The 21,362-nt window shown below is 42.0% G+C and overlaps 1 protein-coding gene across 1 annotated transcript in view; it reads right to left on the bottom strand.

Moving 5' to 3' along the window:
• The window catches only part of TMEM132C (transmembrane protein 132C), a 202,185-nt gene that overhangs the window by 89,036 nt on the left and 91,787 nt on the right, over nucleotides 1-21,362 (bottom strand). Inside the window, exon 3 of the mRNA XM_064675196.1 lies at nucleotides 58-204. Coding sequence (XP_064531266.1) covers nucleotides 58-204 — 147 coding nt within the window. The remainder of the gene's footprint in view (nucleotides 1-57; nucleotides 205-21,362) is intronic.

Below are 21,362 nucleotides of genomic sequence, written 5' to 3'. Positions count from 1 at the left end.
TGGATGCTATCATGGACATAAATGAGTTTAATGTGCCGAGAATATGAGGTTTCATACCTGTTCCTTGAACTTGGTGCTATCCTCTGACAAATAACAGTTGTGGTTGAGTGCTTTCCACCATTCCCCACCTCTTGCTTCACGTCCCACTGCCGGGGGTCACTTGTCTTGGCACTCAGAATGTTCACACCTTTCTTCACCTTTGCCCTGTTGAAAACAGCAATTGTAAAAGGTTTACAAGAGTCATTCAGGACTGTGATCTTCGAGTGCAGCTCAGGCATGGAAATCTCAATATATCAGCTTTCAGCTAAGTAGTAGATATTCTTCTAATCCACCAATAAATAAGAGACTGGTATCAAGAATGCAAATCTGTGGCAACACATCACTTTTTTTGGACAGAACCAGCTCAGTGCCTTTATATGTTCTGCCAACAGCAGGTTGGAATTGGGATTAAATCTGAACCTTGCAGGAAAAGCTGCACTTGAGGCTCTTTTCTCTATTTTGGCAATAATTTTTTCCAAAGAGATACTTGTCCCAACACAGAAAACTCAGGAAGATTCTGTTCTTCTGTATCAAGATGAAGCTGTTTTTCATCATTGCACAGAGGAATGCTTCACTGGAGTTTTCTTTAATAATCCATTTTTATTCCATATGATATTCTTCTAGGTATCAGTGGACAGGATTTTGCTGTTCTGCCTAACAATTCCCTCTTTAAGACAGACTCCCAAGGAAATTTCTGCCTGAAATGCCCAGCCTGGAGAGGATTTAGCTGTTGGTTAAGACAAGACTTTGTAACTCACAGATGTTCTTACAGGATGCAAATTTCTGCCACTGTTGTTATGCCCAGTGGAAAAGTTAACTGTATTTATCTAGTGATGCTAATAACATCAGCAACAACTGCATGGAGGGTTAATTAAAGAGCACTTGCTTAATTAAAGAGCATTTGTACAAGGAATTCCCAGCAAAGATGTTGTTTGGGTGCACAATGTTTAGCTGCTGATCTTCAGTTCTGCTACAAGGCACCAGGAATGATAAACGAAACACAAAATGTTATTTACTGAGCAGAAATCATCATCTAACAAGATGATGATGTCAAGGTATCTTCTTGACATTTATGAGGACACAGCACCAAAGTTACTCTAAAAAAAAAAAGGTCTTTTTGCATCTTCAGCCAATAAAACAATTAAAAACTGTAGTTATGAATGACTGAGAGCACTTGTCCTCTTGCTGCAGTTTTTCAACAGCGAGACAGAACACAATTAATTTAAGGCATTGAAAGAGAAAACTCTTTTTTTTTTTCTCAGTATAAGAGCATAAATGCTTAATCCTCTCCTTTGTAACATGAAACACCACGGAGCTTCACAGAATACTGTCCTGCTCTTGTAAAACTGGCACAAACCTGATGCATCTGTAGTGCCTTCAAGCTGAATTACTCAGAAACAAAACCAGAAAAAGCAAAGGAAGAATCAAATTCATTACTGAAGGTTCATTAAAGCTTCAAGTCCCATACTTGAACATCCATACTGACATGTTTCAGTATTAAAACACTACCACCAATCTCAAATCTGAATAAAACCTGCAGTATGTCTTTGGAAGTCTGTATTTTAGGGGTGTGTGGATGTATTTTAGGACACTGTAGTAAAAACTCATAGTTTAGACACTTTGTTCAGCTGCTCCTTGAGATGGGCTCTGAAATGGCAGAATACCACTCCAAACGATGTTCCCGTGTTTGGATTTTCTACAGAATTACAACTTTGTCAGCAGCTGCAAATTGCTCTTTCCACCCCGTAGCTTGACATAGTCAATACCTGGGCTCCTGTTAATTAGGATGGACATTTGGTGTGGCCAAGGTTAGTGGTAAAATACACTGCCAGAGGACGAGGGGCCATGGCTACGATGCCATTTTGTTAATTAACTACAGTATGGGGCATTAAGTTGAGTGGTTTTCACATATGCCATTATATAAAGCCCATTAAAAAAAAAAAATTCCATCCCAGGGTAAAGTAGGTTATGTTTAGTGAGAAAAATCAATGTTGTGATTGCACTTAGCACTGGAATTAGGGTATGAACACCCAGAAGATTGAACTTCCGAAATAAATATGCAGAAGCACCATTTGCAACTCTCCCTCTAAAAAGGGCACTGAGTTTTATATAACAAGGTCAATGGATGAATCAGAATTAAGTCAGACAGTACTGAGCCCCATACATTTTCAAATGCAGTCTGTACACATATGCTACAAATGATTTCACTGAATTTTTATTTACTTGGTGTTTGAGTGCTAGCAAGGAAAAGTCTGTTTAATTCCTTACCAAAAGTTTGTTGACCTTGCTGTATGCTTGTGATCAAATATTAATTTTTTCTAAATCAATGGTGCCAACTTTGTACATAAAAATTTGTAAGTTACACTACCTCAACAAACCCCAAGAAAGAGAAAGTGGAGGCCAAATTACTTGACAGTCTCCTGTATTTACCCACCTAATATAGCAGTATATATTCATTTACCATGTTTACTTAAGGCAGGCAGGTATGGTGACAATAAATGAAGACAAACAGCTGAAACAACTGAAATACAGTTTTCCTTAATGTGTGGCTCCCCACTCCAACTGGGAAGTTCTTTGCCATGTCTACTTATTCACAAGTAGATGTTTGTCCTCACACAGAGGATTTTTCTACAACCTGCAAGCATCTACCAGACATAACTGGTCAGCTTGGACTTCCACCCCAAGTGGAGTCAAAATCTCCCCCTCCAGTGTCATTCTAGACAATTTTCTGTGAGTGCCACTGAACTGTCCCTGTCACTCTGTCTGTGTGCTCATCATGGTGGCAGTAATGAAACCACAGCCCCCCCCAGAAAAATCACCCTTTCCTTTATCTGGGTCTAAACACAGACCCTGCTAAGCAAGTCACCTCCACGTGCACAGAAACCTAAGGGCAGCAGCTCGTTTATTCGAGGCTGATTTTCTGCGTGCTGAAAGTCCAGCAGGGTTTTTGATCTCCTGACAAAAGCAAAGCTCGCAATGGAAAGATGAAAACCAGCCCATCATAAAGAACAGCACAGAACACCCCAGGTCAGCTTCAATCCCACCCTGGATGGAGGACTCCATCCAGCTGAATGCAGGTTTTCCAGTTTTATGAGCACATGGCAGCCAGAACGCTGGAAGATTTTCTTGCTTGAACTTCTAAGGTTATTAATTCATAGCACAGGAAATCTCTGCCTCAGCTTTGTCTCAAAATAACTGTCTCTCTCTTTAAGTCTCTCAGATGGAGAATTAAAAGATTTTGCTGGCGTGCAGAACAAGCAGCATCTCAAAGACATTACAGAGAGTCTTCAGCAGCTTACCTAGGAATCATTACTTAAATTTTGTTGAGACCAAGTGAAAGCATTTATTTGCTTACATAATCTCACAGCAAGTGAACTTCTGTAAATGTGCAATTTCCAAGCAAATATTTCATTTCCAACTTGAAGCTTTCAGTTATATACGAAGACTTCCATTTAGCACTCTATCTTCATAACATGTCAAACTTAGAAATGAAGCTTCTAATTAATACCTTCTGATCAAATACACATGAAAATCTAACTGTTTCATTTCACTGTCCTCAAATCACAAGAAAGTTCAGCATAATACAACTATTAAAGACAGGAACCAAAAGGCAATTGAATCAGCAACAGCCAGAGCTGAAGGTGTGACTTATGATTTAAGGAGCTCAAATTATAGCTTCCTATTTAAATTTAAATTTTAATCTTGCTAAACTGCTCTGGCTGTGGAAGGGTTCTGCTACCTGCAGCAGTGCTATAGAGAGGGCAGACTGCTGAGTACTCCAAACAGTTCTTCACACGTATGATTTTGCTGATGTATGCTAATCCTAGAGAGCATCACCTCTCTTATTCCAGAGAAAGTCATGCTCAAAACACGGATCCAAGCAGGGCTGCACTGCCTGGGTGTGCTGTGACACAGGTAAGTACCTGCAAAGGAAGAATCTGAAGTTATGGGTAGAATAACACCCTGTGAGGCTGATGAGGAGCTGAACAGCTCCCTGACTCCCTGTGGCCTGGCACTAACACCCAGCTGAGCACCGAGCTGGCAGCATTAACCAGAGGATGATTTAGCTTCCTGGATGGCTCACTGCAAGACCAGGAAAGCAGCAAAGGCAGTGCCAGGGAAGTGCAGAAGCACGAGGCAAGGGCTCTAGACAGGTCAGGGCAACACTCTCAGCAGCAGCAGCACCTCTCACATGGGGTGAGCAGTGCTGCCAAACTGCACCCCAACAGCAGGTTTACAGAGCAGCTGGGGTGGACAAGGCTGCACTAAAGGATAAAAAGCTAAATCAATACTAAATTCCTATAACCAGTGATCTTCATAATAGCTGGAATAGTTTTGCAGACACTAAGCCTTCTGTTTCCTGTTAGGCTGTTCATTTCCAGAGGGTTATTCCAAGCCCTGCATCTTCTGTGCTCCTGATAAATGCCATGCTATTCCCAGCCCCGGCACGCTGTCCTTTGATCTGGGAGCAGTCTGGGTTCAGATCAGTGACCGCTGCTTTGCACAGTCTCTTCAGCTCACATCTGCTGGCAGAGCTGCTGGGCCAGAAGACCTCTCATCAGTGAGTATTCAAAACATAAATATCAGGGGCAGAGGCAGGCTCGGTGTGACGGGGAAGGCTCATCCCCAGGGCAGTCCCTGAGCCCCACGAGCAGAGCGTGGGCACCCTGCACCTCACCTGGTGGGCAAGGGCCAGGCTGCTCCTGCTCAGCCCTCTGCACCCCCACACCTAAATCCTCGTCTCTTTGTATTTGTCAAGTTGGTGTTTCAACTTAACAAATGCTGACCCCTTTTGGTCAGTCTCCTCTGGAGCCTCGATGCTTCTTGCTGCTTTTTGTTAACAGTTGCCCAGACCAGTAGAAGCCCTTGACCTTATTGACTGTAAAGGTCACACGGTGAGAAATTATTTTACTGAATCTCCCGAAACCCAGGGAGCCTCTCCTGGTGGGCTGTTTCTGGGCTGCACTTTACAGTAAGTCTCAAAACTTCATGAGTTCTGCCAGAAAAATTTCAACTTCTTCCTGTCATAATTAATGTTCAGTCCTCTCCTCTTTTGTTCCAAGAGTAAATCAGGAGATTAAAGCCAGCTGGAGGAACCCATAAAACCCAGGCAAGAGACTAACCACAGCAATTAAGAAAGATTTGTTTTATTAAGTAAATATTTTTCCTTTCATCTTTCTATGTGAAATGAGTTGCTAGATCTCACTGCAGCTCTGAAGGAACAGGACAGACATCTGCCTGCAAAACATTACTCATCAAAAGCTGAGAAGCCAAATGTGGAACAGAAGAATATGACCTGGTTAGCTGTGCCAGCCCTTCAAATATGATCCTTTAATTTGCAAAATACACAGACAGAGTAAGTGTGATTAAGTGGCTACGGCTCAGCTTAGGGAATACAGGGATCAGGTATCAGCTCCAGGCTTCCTGCACGACTCCACACAAGCCCCAGGATCCTTGTTTGATCCATCCTACTCCAGCAAGCAGATGTCCACCAGTGCTCTATGTGGCCACCTCTTTGGAGGTTTTCATTTACAACATACACAGGCAGCAAAAGAGAGCCCTGTCTCCACTGGGGAATTTAGGTACTACATTTATTAGGTAATAAATTACTGCTAATAGTAGTATTAGAGATTTGGTTCCCATTAAGAAGGGTAGTCCAAAGAGCCATCCATGCATTTTCTTTACCTGGATTTCTACATTTACAGCACAGGCTAATCATCAGACCTCACTCCTCAGAGCATCCTTTCTCCTTCAGACATTTTCTTTCTCGTGGTGTAACCAGAAAAGGCCTTCAGGAAACAACTTTTGTAGAAAAAGAGTAAACACCCTTTAAAATGTCAAAACAGCTAAAACTCTCAGTATTTAGTTCTTGCTCTTTGTTCCTTCCATTTTTTCTTTCACTTCAAATAGACCAGAATGTTGCTTTACTTAAAAGGACTTAAAAAGAAAAAAAAAAAAGCCACATCAAAACAAACAACAAAAAAATTGAAATATTTTACTTTGAAAATGCAGTAATCAAATCCTTAAGAACCTCCAAACCAGAATGCTTAAGCTTCTTGAATACAGTGAGCAGCTGAGACAGATTTCAGTATTTCTGAAGCCTCCTCTGTCAGGAAGATTGGACTCAATTCAGCTTCCTCAAAACTGCATATTTTGGTGACTTCACTGTCCATCAAAATTACACTAATTCCTTCCATTGGCAGTGAGGAATCCTGGGATCTGAAATAGCTCAAGGGCTGTTCTTTTGTAGTGTTTCTTACATAACTGCAATTCTCCAAGACTGCAGGAAAATCAGCTGCCTTTTATTTCAATAGGAATAGGTGCTTCACATCCCTTAGGAAGCTTTGGAGAGCTCAGCTGCAAGGCACGAGGTAGATGCTGTCAGCTGTATTTTAGATTTAGGGGTTTTTTTCCAAAGAAGAAATACACTGTGCTTTGGGATGTTCCAGTGACACAGCTCTTTGGTTTGGGATGAATTCTGTGGTTAACTCTTTGCTGGCATTACCAGTTCTCTTGAGGTGTCAGGTTTATTAAGTTTTAAAAGAAAAGGAGAAAGAGATGCTTTCTGTGAAGCTTGGATACCACCACTTAAACCACAGAGGCAATGATTGAACCTCCTAATAGATTTCATGGCAAAACTGCTTTCTCCAGCACTGAATGTCAACAGCACTAGTTAAGGGGTTAGGGAAGGCAGGAGGAAAAAAAACACCAAAACATAAAAATATACATAAATAAAAGCAGGAGGGAATTACACAACACAGAGAATCTGGATTTGTCTTCCAAGCTGTGAGGAAACCTAATCTGAATTTACAACCTGCTAACATTCTGCCTCCAGCAAAGATAAACACTGTAAACTCCTGACGTTCCCAGCAGCTGTCACAGAGCTGCTACTGCATTTCACTCCAGCTCATCCTGCTTCCAGAGGAACAACCACGTTCAGCCCAGATATTTCCAAGGGGTTCCCTAATCCAGGTGAGTATTTAGACCTGAAAGGGGCTCACAGGAGCTCAGAACATAAAGGAGCTCTTGCAACGCTGCCAGAAGCTCTCCCTGCCCTCTGCCTTGGCTGACTGCATTTATGGAGCCACTTGGGGGGCAAAACCACTGATACTGAGCTCAAATTCTCAGAGCACTAACAAGATAGGAGACAGGAGAACAAAGCAAAAATCATGCACCAAATAGCTCCAGTTCAGCAAACACCTTCCTCTTCTTAACTCCCCAATCCACAGCTTCAAGAATTTCTTTGGACTCAACAGTCGTCGCCAACTCCCACAATTTTACATTTTACATGAAGTATTGCAGGGATTAGATATTTAAGGGTTTTTTAAGCCTCAGCTCCCAGAGCCATTTGGAATGAATCCTCACAGCTATTAAGAAAGGAGGAAGATGGAAAGCTGACAGCAGAAGAATAAGTGTTTTCAATAACAGGAATCCCTTATTTTTTCCTTTTTGTAACCCTCAATACTCTTGCAACACTTGAGGATGGCGTCTCAAAATAGAAAAATCCATTCCCATTAGGAAGGATGGAGATCCCCTGCTGATAAGCACTGTCCAAGGATGGCACAGAAGGATCTCCTTCTCAGAGTTTACAATGCATGCATTAATCAGATGGGAACATATAATTTGAGACATGGGACAGCCCTATTTTCATTGTCCTTTACCTGTTACTCACGGAATCAGCAAAAAATCCAGGTTCACAAGAAATGCAAGGGAAACTTACTGAGGACCAAAGTCTTACAGAGCCTGAGAGGGGTTTGCAGTGATACTTTAAAACCTCTGTACTCCTCATATCAAGCATTTGAGATGCTTGACCGTAGCTGACACGGGGACAGTCTGAGTTTGCAGTTCTCTTATGACTTACTCACCCTTTCCATCTCCTTCAGGAATGAATGAGTACAAAGGCTCTTTTCTAATTTGAAACTCAAGCTGACTAATGGCTCTGAGTCAAAGATCCATCTCATGGACTCTGCAAGGAACTGAAAGAAGTTGATGCATAATCGTTGAGGTAAAGTCTCTGTATCTGAGGGAACACTCATTTATAAATTCCTTACATAAGGAAACACTGGAGTCCATGTTGTCTGCTCTGCTGTCCAAAAGTGAGTTGGAATAAGCACCTTTCTCACAGGGACACGTGTTTGCTGAGAGAGGCAGAAGAGAGAGACAGAGATGGGTGTTGTGCAAACAAAAATCCTAACCAGGGTGAATCCAGAGCACAGATTCAGCTGCACGTGGTAAATACAAGCTCATTGCCTCCACAGATCTACTTTATAGGACCAGAGACACTTTTTAGATAAGTAAATGCTTTGAGATTATATTCCCTACTACAGGCAGTTTCTATTATTACAAAAAAAATCTCTAAGCTGCATATTTGTGACATTCCCCCAGCTGGCAGAGCAATAGCACTGCTGAGGAAAATACTTACTGTTTGCAGTGGTTATTAGGATTATTACTTAGACCCCAAGTGACTTTCTGAAGTAATCTTCCCGTGCAGTCCCTTTGTGTTTTTAATCCCATCCACACTCCCCGTTCAGCAGCTGCTATGAACACAGTTCTGCCATCAGCTATGAAGCTGGGAGGGTTGGGTTTCCTTTTTTCTTAGAGAAATAATTTTGCTGAAATCAACTGCTGGAAAGAGGTAGGGGGGCAAGTGTGCTTAAAACACTGAGAAAGAGAGGAGCCATTCCCTCAGACAGTTGTTTCAGATGTTATGTACTGTGCTAGGTACTTGTCCAAGCAACTAAAGAAAATCCTGATTATCAGGTGGTTCACCCCCAAGATGCAGCACTGTCTCTCTCGTTTGTAATCTAATTAGTTTAACTTAAATTGACTCAAGGATGGAGCATTTTCCCACTGCCCTGGAGAGAACTCCCTGCAGACAGCAGGAGTCTGCTGACTCTGCAGGAGTTATAATAACATGTGCTCCCATCCCTTTAGTTCTGCCTCTTCTCCCTCTCCCTTTGAAGTACTGAGCAGCACCAACCAGGGGCAACCTTTTGGCACAGACAAGTGCCAAAACTGTGATCACCAAAGCAGAAAGTCTGCTGAGATAACTGGAGAACAGGACAGGAATTATGGCCACGTGTTTCCCTCATATCCCTTGTACCATGACTCCAATATTTGGCAGAGTTTTTACTCTGCTCATCATAATTCTCACACTTGTACATGGTCACTTTAATGCACGTTCACACTGCTGCTGATCTTAACCATGTTTCAGAACAAGCCCACCTTGTGCTGTAATCTGCATGCAGGAGTGTGAGAGAAATGCTACAGAGATGGTCTAGGGGGATAGAGCAGACAGAACTGCTTTTATCACAGAAATAAGCCTTAATCTAGTAAATGCTGGCAGTGATCTGTTCTACAGCCTCCAAATTCAGTTCTTTTATGCTTTAAGTTTACCCAGCAATAGCACAAATCCTTGTGCCCTGAGGCTGTTGCTGGTAGTTTATGTATTTAGGCACAGATCTGAAGCCCCTGAGCCTTCAGTCAGTCAGCAAAAATACTCCTGCTGACCTCAAGGGCCATGGATCAGATCCATAAAGCCCACCTGGGTTTCCATGGGGTCACTGCCTGGCCTGCCAGAGCCAGTGGGCACTGTCACATCCAGGGGACGTGATGGAACCTCCTGTGGCTCAGAAGAAAACAGTGCTGATAAATGACGGATGGGACGTGGCTCAGGGAGTTCAAGTAATGTAGAAAACTGCTCTCATCCTCCTGCAGCTTCTTTTGTAACTTCAACAAGCCTCTTTTTTCCCCAGAAGTGACTGAACAGAGAGACAAAAAATAATTTTCTAATCATTAAGAAACTCTTCAAAACCTGGTGGGCTTTACCTTGTATATGCCTGTCCACAGAAACACACCTACAGTATTTCATACACCAAGTTTTCTTGTCCCTCTCCACTTCATCCCTCCACATTTGCTTTCTCTTGCCTTTGTATAACTCTGCAACTCTGCACCTCCTCTTGTAATGGTCCTTTTTCAACGAGGCTGCCAGATGATAAGAACACAGACTATGAGGGGTCCTCCAGACTGGCAAGTTTTTTGCTATATTAAATGAAAAAAAAATAAAAAAAATTTCTCTCAACTCCTTCACAATTCCTTAGTGGAGAAATTACGTTCCCACCTCATGATTTTGTCTGCTGTTCTTCCTAATAAATTACCTGCTCCTCCTCAGGCCACCTTGGGATACACTGTTAGAAAGATCACTTGTCTTGGCTGGATTTAAATATCCCAACAAAGGGAGCCCCTTAAAATCTTTCCACATTAGGTAAGTGATGCCCAATTCCTGTTATGGAAAACAAGGGATAAATACCAACTACAAGAGAAATGAGCCAGCTGTGGGGCTGTTACACTGAAGGATTAGGTACAAGAGCTCAGGCAGTGATTCATTAGGAAGTTGCTTTCCCTTTTATGTGTTTGGTTTATCTTACTCCAGGCTCAAGTGCCCAATTATAACAGCACTCACTGCTGCAGAGCACCTCAGCCAGCTCCTCCCTCCCTGCCCACAGAGGGCTGGCAGAGCCATGGCCAACACTAATTACAGCCTCTCAAAGAAAGGCCTTTTCCTATAGAAACTCACGAGCAAGAAAGGAAGGGACAAGAACCGCAATGAAAACAAAAGCATGACTTGACACTTTTTTAAACAAGTCACTGTTTGCCCTTTTCAAAAGGCTGAAAGGCTTTGCTGGAGATGGGGCTGCCTTAGGAGTGAGCAGCAGATGTCTGTGCATGAGAAACCACGAGCCTTCTGTTTGTTGCTGAACAGCTACAGGACCAGGTTTGACACCTTTAATTTGCCAGGCCCATTGAGATCATCAATATTATCTCAACAACCACTGCTGGACGTGACCAGGAGCGACAGTTCCCGTGGCCATCGTCAGCTACTTCAACAGCACCTTTTAAGGATCCTTTTTAAAATTTTTTTTTTTTTTTTTGAGGCTGTGCCTGTACTTGAAGACAACTGGGGACTCTTGAAGCCATAATGAACAGAGTGAAGCCTTGAGAGGGCAACAAACTGCTGAGCTCCTTTGACATATTGCAGGAATCAGCAGGAAGATTCTGGGATGTATCAAAAGAAAACCAGCTGTCGGTGAAAGCCAGAGGCAACAGCTTATTCCTGGATGCAGATATTAAAGTCATGATATACTTAAAACAAGAAAAACCACCTACAAGATAAAATAGATCAATACATTTGTAACTCTCATTGTGTTTATTGCTTTTTCTTGGAGAGGATTCCAAATCAGCCTAAGTCACACTCCCTTTATCATCTCCTGGGGAGTCTCTTTTTTCTCCCTCAATGACTCTCCCCAAAAGTCATTTCAATTCATCCAACTACAGCCAGCTACTAACTGCAGGGATGAAAATCATTTTGTTTCAGCTTGATGCAGCAGAAACTCACCTAGACCTAAACAGCAAATGACAGAGCACAACACAAGCACCTGATTTAGGGCTGCACAGGCTTCAGCAGCAACAAAGGATCTGCTTTCTGAAAATGCTGAAGCAGCTACACACTGTATCAGACTAATAACATTCCAAATGAAATGCTGGTAACCATGTGCCTGGATAGGTGAGCACACACAGGGCATCCCCTGCAATCAGCCTGGAAGTGCTGCTACAGGATCTCCACCGCGCCCTTTAACTTCTCCAACAGTTTCTGCTCACAGACAAAGCCATCTCAGGAGACAAGAGTCTGAGGAGATAAGGTTGGAAATGTCAGGGCTACACCAGAATGGTTCAAACAGCGGACACAGAACAGAAAGATCACCAACATATGATTATACATCCTCCCAGCACTCCCTTCTAACGCCGCTTCCTTTCGGTGCTCAGGGCTGGCAAAGTTGCTGCACATTCTGGTTTGGGCCAAAGACAAGCGGTGTGGGCTCCATTTCTGTGCTATTCCGTGAAGTATCTCTAGAAACAGGTGAGAAAAACTTGGTTTACAGGCTTCCTTTTGTTATAGTAACAACCTGTCGCTGTGAGGGATGTTTCAGCACTGGCCCCCATCCACCACAAAGCTGAGGAGGCTGCTTGGCAGCCACAGAGGGTGGTGTTATGGGACTTGCACATTACACATGCCAGCCTATTTAAAACCTCTCCCTGTCTCCTAAGCCATTTACTTCCTTATTTGAAAGGTCTTAGATAAAACCACCAAGAGTTATGGGGTATACAACAACCAAGGATATAGAGAAATGACAAGTACAAAGAGAGGAATATGAATAATATACAGAAGAGGCCATTATTCTATGTACTGAGGGAAAGTGTTTCTTGCTCCTTACAAAAGGAAGGATTTATCTTCCCCTGATCAGAGGTGACAAAGCTAGAATGTTAATGCTAGAAAAACATAGGGAGGGCAGGAAGAAGGCTGCCAGCAATTTCACTTTGATTTCATCAACTGATCATGCAATTATACATTTATTTTTTTTTTTGTGAGCAGCAGACACTTTCACACTTGGAGTACCCCAGGGGAGAGACAAATTACTACTCTCACAGATCCTTCTACAAAATCCCACACACATTTCTGTCAAGCAAGACATTGATGTTCTCGATCTCATGTCCTTTAGGCCTGACACAACTCGTGTTACTGACGTTAAAGGGGACAAGACTGGTCATCAGGTCCTAAGTCTTCTCTCAGCAACAGAAGTTTCATGAAGACGGAATTCAGGGCCAGCTCTGAGAGGATGAAAATTGAGTCAGGCCTTGAGCTCCCTTAAAATTATAGTCCCCTCTATAATTAAAGTCCTTCCCCCATCGCTCACTGGGTCTTCTCCTCCCTGCCCCAAGTCCACGTGTCCCCGTGAACTCGCAGCTGGGGATGTTTATTAGCTCTCAGCAGTATCGACTATGGCAGAAAACATCACATAAATGCAATTATAATATGCACCCACTACATGCTCTGCTTTAATGCTCACAGTGCTGAGTTTAATGCAAATGCAACCATGTCAGTGTGAGCAAACTCTGAGTCAACACAGAGGTGATAAGGCAACCCCAATGAGACGGGAGCTTGGACCATATCATCACTGTGAGCACAAACAGCAGCCTCAGGAGAAAAGCTCTGCTGTGCTGTCATACTAATGCATTATTAGAGAGTTTATACCCCAAGAGGGTTTTTTAAAGGGAGAAGAAAGGGAAAAATTCACATCATAAACTGCTGGAAGAACCTTGATTTTGTTTGGATCAAAGTACTCCAAGGCCAGGTATTACCTACACATGGAGCCAAAAATTTATCACAATCCCAAAGACCTGTTGTTTCTCTCATCTATGGGGAGAGTGGGTGCTGATTTTCAGCGTGGAGAACCACTAAACTAAGTAAATATTAGCAGTACAGCTGTATTTCAAGGAGCAGAGCTGCCATGCAGTTGATATGCAGAAAGTGTGCCAGCCAATATCACCGTGGTGTAATACTGAACCACCCACAGCAGTGAGCCACGAGATCATTTGTGACTTCATTTTATGTCATGTGCTGCAAGGACATTTTACAGCTTATCATGAAATTTTAAGGCCATCCTTTCAGCGTATAAAAAGTTAAAAAATGAGCTGAGACGGACCATTTCAAATATGTAACTGTTGCTATTGAAAAATAGCAGTGGAAAGTATAAAAAAAAAAAAATCTCAAAATTAATGCCGGATTAAGTACTTCAGTTGGGTGTGAGAATTTAGGACACCCTCCCTAGCACTGATCAGACATACCTGAGCTCCAGGGGTGGACTGAAGGACTGACACACAGCTACTGAAATATGTTTTCAGTTGCCATCTCATTTAGCCTTTCACTACCAACCTGCTCTCTCAATCCAATTTTATGAATTTTTAAGAACCTTTGCCCCTCCCCAATCCCATTACATTGGCGATTTTAAAACAGATTTTGCTGCAAGTGATGCAGAAAACAAACACCGTCCCTCTCACCTGCTTCTACTCCTCCTTTCCCCCTCAAAATGTTGACTTCCCACACTGACCCCCCAAAAACCCTTCAACACTCTGGCATTTATCTGAAAACAGACGCTCGTTCACACAGCCCTCCCAGCTGGAATTTCCCAGCTTCTGTCTGTGGCATTTGGAAGAGCAGTGACCTATTTTTTTTATTTTTTATTTATACCTCTGCTATTCACACAGCTTAAGGCCCCGGGATGAATGCACCTTCCCTGGATCCTCTCTGCTGGCTCGTGATGTTTGTCTAAAGCTCCCGGTAAAAACAAGGAGCGGGAGCTGAGCCGCCCTAATGCCGAGGGTAACGTGAGGTTCACCAAGGCAGTAAATCCATCAGGAGAGTGGGGAGATTTACTTTTGAATGGTGAGGCAGAGAGCTGAGAACCAGGAGGTTACAAAATCATTATACAAGGAAGAGAGAGGGGTTTAAAAGAATAAAATTGTATTTCTGCGTTTGTATTAAAACTTTCGCGAGCGGAGCCGAACGAGGGAAGAACAGCAGAGAAGTGGTGTTTGTATTCCCTTAGCTGAGTGCTCAGAGTATATTTCAATTATTAGGATTTGCCCTCTATATACATGTAAAAAGAGGCTTCACAGCAGCAGTAAATAACACCAACCTTATAAAAACATGAAGTCACCTTGCAGAGGCAGAGCAAAGCATGAGAGCTGATCTGTGCCTCCTGCATTGTGATTTCCATATGGGAATGAAAAGGCTGCTTTCACAGACAAGGCTGGGGCCTACGGGCTCACAGCCTGAAAAATAACACCACCTTTTCATTTGTAATCTGAACAAATTTAATGTAGGAGCTGGTGATGGAAAACGAACTTAGAACCCCACATTTCTCTTTTTTCCAGGGCAGAACTGCACTTTGAGTCATGAGCTTTATTAATGGAATAAGTGCATTTGTCTCTTGAAGGCCTGAAAAATAAAGCACTGAGCAGTAACATATGGAATATGCCTTAGGCGAGAGATTTTCTTCTGGTACTGCTGTTTTTCTAATAAAACTGAAATCATGGCACAAGCGCACATGTTCTTATAAAGTGTTTCACAGGGGGTGGTCTAAAATAAAGGCACCCAAAAACCACAGACACTTCTTATAATATTGCTAATCTCAACCACTCAAAGCACAGTGATCTGGGGGATTCCTAATCCCATGAGGTGGAAGGAAATAAAAGAAACTCCCCTAATAAAAAGTTCTCCCCTTTTGAGTCCATCCTTCAAATTTTTGGTGAAATTCCTCTAAATTTCCTCTGTAAACATAAGGGCTTGAAATATCATTTTGTAAAGGGAAGTTGCAACCCTCCTGCCATCCCATAACTGCAGCAGAGAATGCTCCTTTAAAATAACCACTGAGACTGAAATTCCTGAGGAAATTGTGAAGGTTCAGCAACACCGGCGTTAAAAAGCATGGCAGGTGCTGACTTACAACTCTACAAATTCCAGTCAGCTTGTTTCCAGGCACATTAAATAACTGGGAGGGGGTGTCAGACTGGCTCTCTGGCTGACCCCAGCCTAAACACACACATCTTAAAGAGTGTGTATCGATGTAAACCTTCCCACTAGTCCATCTCAGGCCTTTGAACCTCTGCTCTAAGATTCAAAGGCACAGAGCTATATATGGGCATCTCTGCTGCTTCAGGCAGTTCTCTGCCTTAATTTCCCCATGCTCCTGGAGCAGTTCCCCTCCCTGCCCTCCCAGCTGTGTTGCAGGCTTTCAGCTGGCATTAGTCAAGAGCTTTAGGGCAGAGGAGTGATAAGCACTCTAAGTACAAGGGCTACAGAAGAGCCTCAGGCACTGAGATTACCTTTACATTTGAACACCTTTGATGCAAGGTCCTGGACAAGAATGCAGTTGACTTATGCTCAGTAAAAATTTATGTTCTTCCATTCTCATCCCAGTATCTAGCTGAGACTAAAACTGAACAACCTGGGAAAAAAAAAATTCCACTTAAAAAGTCGTGACACTCAAGAGGGCTTTTCCTCTTGAAAACAGTGATGAAATGGATCTGCCTTGTTAAAAAATGACCAATCAAACAGCTTAACTTCCACCGAGTCTATTTTGATTTCAAACTCACATGTCAACAGTTCCAAAGGAAAGTGCTTTCTGGTTTCTTGTTTCACACTCACAGAGTGGCTGATTGAAAACCCAGGCATCAGGGGGAGAGCTACAGAACAGGAATGTTTTGCAACAAACAGCCTGACACAACATCAAACCACTTAGAACTTCAGTACACACCACGCTCTCTTATTTTAGCCCTTCTGTTACACCTTTCTGCTCTTTTTTCACTGGCTGTAATAAAATGTAGAAAAGTGATATCCTCCCCCCTTTTTACTGGTAGTATCAGATTCCTCAAGAAACATCTAACATGAAACCCTAGTTGATGATTCCCACCAGGAGCTTGTGTTCATACCATATGTGTATGTGGTACATGAGGTACCTTCTGTAGGGTTGTTAACATCAGCAAACGTGTCTTGTGAACTGCAAAGTATAAAAAAAAAAATTCCCTTCTGTAGATGTTTGACAGCAAAAACTGTTTTGCAGAAACTCCAGAATTCCATGGGTACATATCGCTGTCTGAAAGGACACGTGCAGGTCTTCAGAATCAGAAGCAGAAATATAATTAATTAAATGAAGGAGACAACGAGCAACTAAATTTAACAAGCCAAGTTGAGATTAATGTCCTGTTCTCTTCCGAGAATCTGGGTAATGAATCAGATTTTACACTTCATGTTTTCAACCATGTCTGCAGAGATAAAGTAATGGAATGTCCATTACCCTGGCATAAGATTGACATATTCTCATCAAATGCTTTGTGATTGTATAAATAGCATGGAACAAGGGAAAATCAGGAGCATACAGCATGGAGAAAATAGCCCCAGACACCTCATTTTTTCTATTCAGCCAGAAGCAGCAATGCAAGCAGAGAGCTGGAGGGTATATTAAGAGGCATTTGTGCATTTCAGCATTTCTGTCTTACCTGAAAGTGCTTGATAAACCCAATGCATATAAATAAAAAGGAGAGGGGTTGGAGTACAGGTGATCCTTGGTGCTGATGCTGACTGTCCATTCCTAAAGTTCTAACTCAAATATGATCCCTATTAGTATTTTTTATACATGATTATCAAAGGTGTAGCACTTGCAGGCAGGAAAAGCATTTTTGTTTATGGTCCAAGCCATGCCAACGCTGTTTTGTAGAGGGCAGGTAGATCAAAAAGGTTGAATGACTTACCCAAGATCACACACTGACTAAATTGAAAATAAAGGACCAGAACACATTACACCTGATTTCCTTTCCCATGCTGTCCTGTACCCCATGAAATCTAATTTTACCAAGTGACTGGTTTGTATTATTGAGTTGGGAGTCTGTCCACTGACAGCAGGAAGTATCTCCTGTTATTGGACTCTCCAAGCAAAGGTCAAAGAGCAAGTAAAATGACAGAGTTTAAGCAACACCACTCCACTCCAGCTATGAGATGCCTGGGTGAGATATTATTGATTAAACTTAAAGTTTTCCTTCCTCCTATTTTACAGCCATGTAAACAGATAAGGAATTCCAGGTCAGATGCATTTCCCAAACCACCTGTGCAATCCCAGACACAAAGAAATAGTGAAAGCTGAGCTTTCTGATAGCTTTATCTGTCCAGAACATTCACTTGTTGTTTTTGGTTACAGCTGACACTGACATGGTAATTTTTGCTCTTATTCTGAGAGCTGCTCGATTTATGAAGCTGTCAGTCCTTCCTGACACCGGTGGCAACTTTGATAAGACAGAGATCTGAGGTTTTTAGTGTGTCGACATAGAGTATTTTGTGAATATAGTTGGATGATGTGGCATTTCCAAAAAAGCTTTAGAAATCATGCATTTCCCCTCTCCATGTCAGGATGGGAGAAGTTCAATGAATGGTACAGAACTGCAGTAGAATAAGCCCAGCCTGCTTGGTTTCTGATGACACTTTAACTCACCTACAGTGAGATTCACTCCCTTAACATCCCACCAGCCTGAAGCCTATTCACATTTAAGTCTTTAAAATAGGATTAGGGGATTTAAGCAGCACAGAAGCTTTGCATTTGCCATCTAGTTTTCTTAATGAATTTTTGCATTAATGGGAGAGAGCATTACAGCCAAGCTCTCGAGGTTCTCAACAAGCCTTTGGAGCCAACAGTTCCAACCCAAAGAGAAACCACAACTTCCCCAGTGCTGAGCAGCAAAAAGTGTTGTTTGCTTTTGTGCTGAGACAGGATTTGGACTCAGATACACAGAAGGGAAAAATAAGTGATGAATTTTTCCTACCTTTTCATTACTACAAGGGACTTTTTAGCTTGCTGGTTTTGAGTTGATGCTCAAAGCCAGTCTTGAACAGCTTAGTACACGCTATTCTTTAAATAGATCTGACTGAGAAGCAGTTCTTGACAGCCTCAACAACCCACATCACATAAACAAAGGTTTTTTAAGACAGAAAAATGAACAGCCCACATTAATTAGCAGCTATTTACTCCTTTTAATAGGCAAACACATAAAAAATGAAAACTGGAAGTCACCCCATCATCCCAAACCATCTCAATCTCAGTCACCCTGCGTCACCAAAGTTTACAAACTGCTCCTCGGCGCTTTGTGCAGTGTGTAGGCGGGCTTTTATCTAAGGATCTGAACACCCTGTAGCAGCATTAGCTAATTAGATTTCTTGCAACTACTATAATATCAGAAGTACTCAGAAGAGAGATAAAGGTAGGACTAAACCACAGAGCCAGGTCTCCTGAGAGCCCCGTATCAAACGAGCCGTGCCGCCCGCAAAACCGCCGCACTTTTCTTACCTATCAGCTCCATCACAGCTTTTTTTTTTTTCCCCCAGCTCTCACAGGTAGGATTTTGTTCTGTATTATTACATGCCCAGAGGCTCCAGTCACAATCAAAACCCCAGATAAAGTGGCAGGAGGAGAAATTTCTATCTGCACATCAAGGTGACGAGTCCAAAGACACAGAAAAACTGCTCTGCTTCACCTGCCCAAGTCTGCAGGAGAAATGCAAAGTGAATCCCTATTTCCTGCATCCTCACCTGCCAACAGCAAAAAGTCCAGGACACCTTGGACTTGCTACACGAACACAATGGCTGCTTAATGCTTGGAAGGGAGTAGAAAGGCAAAGAAAGCAGTAGGTATATGGAAACCTGTAAAAACCTTCAACCAGACGAGGAGAGATGAATTCTACAGCTAACCCCTGAGTGCAGTCTCAGCTCACTGTCATTATTTCAAAGTTTTAAAATGTTAGGAAATACTCTTTCAGGAGCTAAAATGTAAGTACAAACTGCTCTCACTACTTTGCAATTCACTGAGGATGAGAGTTCAAAAAAGGAGTGAAGGAAAGGGACAGCTCGGAATGGAACAAGGCTGCCCCAGTTCTCCTCTTTAGCTTCACAGAAGGTTCGAGAAGAAAAAAGGAAGAAATGCAATCTGAGCATAAGGAGGTCTAGTCTCCAAACCAGACATATGCCTGGCTCTCATTAGAGTTCCTGGGAGATGTAAGCAAGCATCTGTCAGGAGAACCAGACCCTCTGAAAAAGTAGGGATATAAAATCCCGGATCGTTTCAGAGAGGCAATAAAAACAATATGGAAAATTTATAACAATCCGGTGTAATTGTTCAAAGGTAACTGCTTCAAGGACTCTTATGAGGCTTGTAAAGGTTTTCCAACTGATAAAAAAGGAACAGCAGTTTTAAGATGGGATAATTTAAAGCACAGTTCAGCACAGCTTCACAGGAAAATAGGACAGAGATGAGCATGTGTTGGTTGCTGACCTTCTAAAGCAAATGTAAAGAAAAACCATTCTTGCTACTAAGATGGTATGATATTTATTTTTGCACAAAGCATTTTTAAAAAGGAAAACCACTCAATCCCTTTAAAATTTGATAGTTAAAACACTAAAAAGTAAGTTTGGAGGTCCCAGACTGAAAGCTTTGGGTGCAAGAAGACACCAACTGTCTCAATCAATGACATAGTTTGGAATCTTTATAGTTCAAGAACACAAATCTGTGATCACAGTAAAGTGCACAGTCCTTCCTCTGCTGTTTGCTCACCCTGCTCCAAGTTGTTTCCCATTTTATGCACTGGACTCCCCTTTAAGTAGCACAAACATGAACACAACTGTGAATACCACAAAGGTCTGCTGCTAAGGCTTAAAAGAAGACATTTAATTGTTAATCAAAAGTCACTATAATGCTGCCTAACAAAAAATTCGGAAATTATTATTGTTTGCAAAGAGTGCAGCCTATTCTGAATTCCACTATGTTCTTGGAAAAGGTATTATCACCTGAAAAGCAGTTTTATGGGTCTATTTTATAGGTTATGTATAAAATAATTCCCAGCTTCTGGAGATTTAAATTTAAGATATTATTTTTCCCCTGAAAGTATTAATTTTCCTCTGAATACTTTGCCTGTTCAATTGCTTCCAAATTTTGCTCTGTTATTAAAAATACATCACTTAGCCTAATTTTTATTTTAATCATAACAGAATCAGGCCAGATGTCTATGCCTTTAGCTGATATCTTGCTTCAATATGTGAATATATAGATATGAGCAGAAACCAACATTACTATTTATATTCAACAAGAAGCAGTAAATATTGTGGGGTAAATTATCCCTCACTGGGAAGAAACACTAATACTGAAGGCATAAAACATACAATGGGTCTTTTACAGCATGTTTATTTGCAATAATATAGTTGTCACGTTTCCTTGTTTATGCCTCCTTTGAATTTCCTGAAATCACCACTGGAAAATGTTAAAGCCAAAAAGGTAATTACAATCACCCAACCTTGCCACCAATGATTCAAAGCAATGGAGCTCACCTGTAAATCAGAACAGCCTAAATCAAGTTCAGGCCATGAAGAGTAGCATAAACTACAATTACAGTCTTTGGCCAGGCCACAAGTGATGGGGAAGCAGGAAAGTTGCTCTGCAAAACAACCAGTGGGCTGCAAATGAGCTGTCAAGGTGTGCATGGATTTTGGAGAGCCCTCCAAAACTGAGCACTGTGTGATGGATTCAATCCTGGAGAGCTAAGGACCAATATCCCAAGGGGCTTTGCACAGAGACAAAAGCCTGATGTTTTTTCTGCTGCAAAGTGAGACTTTTTATGCACTGAAAATGCTGTGTTCTAGACTGAACTACCTTAAGGCAGAAACACAGAACACCAGAGAGAAGACACTGAGATCATTAAATCTTTACAGGCACTTTAAATTCTATTGACAAGAAGTAACAGAGATTAAAAGGAAGGATGGAAATGTGGTGGCCAACAGCCATTGTACCACAACTGAAAAGCAAGAAAGGGTCAAAATTATTTGCAGAAGTCACTGGTAATTCATGGTCTGACTTAACTTGCTGGTCTACTTTCTACACTAATTGGCAAAA

The sequence above is a fragment of the Pseudopipra pipra genome, chromosome 18 (assembly GCF_036250125.1).
Source record: "Pseudopipra pipra isolate bDixPip1 chromosome 18, bDixPip1.hap1, whole genome shotgun sequence".
Lineage (NCBI taxonomy): Eukaryota > Metazoa > Chordata > Aves > Passeriformes > Pipridae > Pseudopipra > Pseudopipra pipra.
Note: the sequence above shows the minus strand (reverse complement) of the source record. Positions and strands in the feature narration are given on the sequence as shown.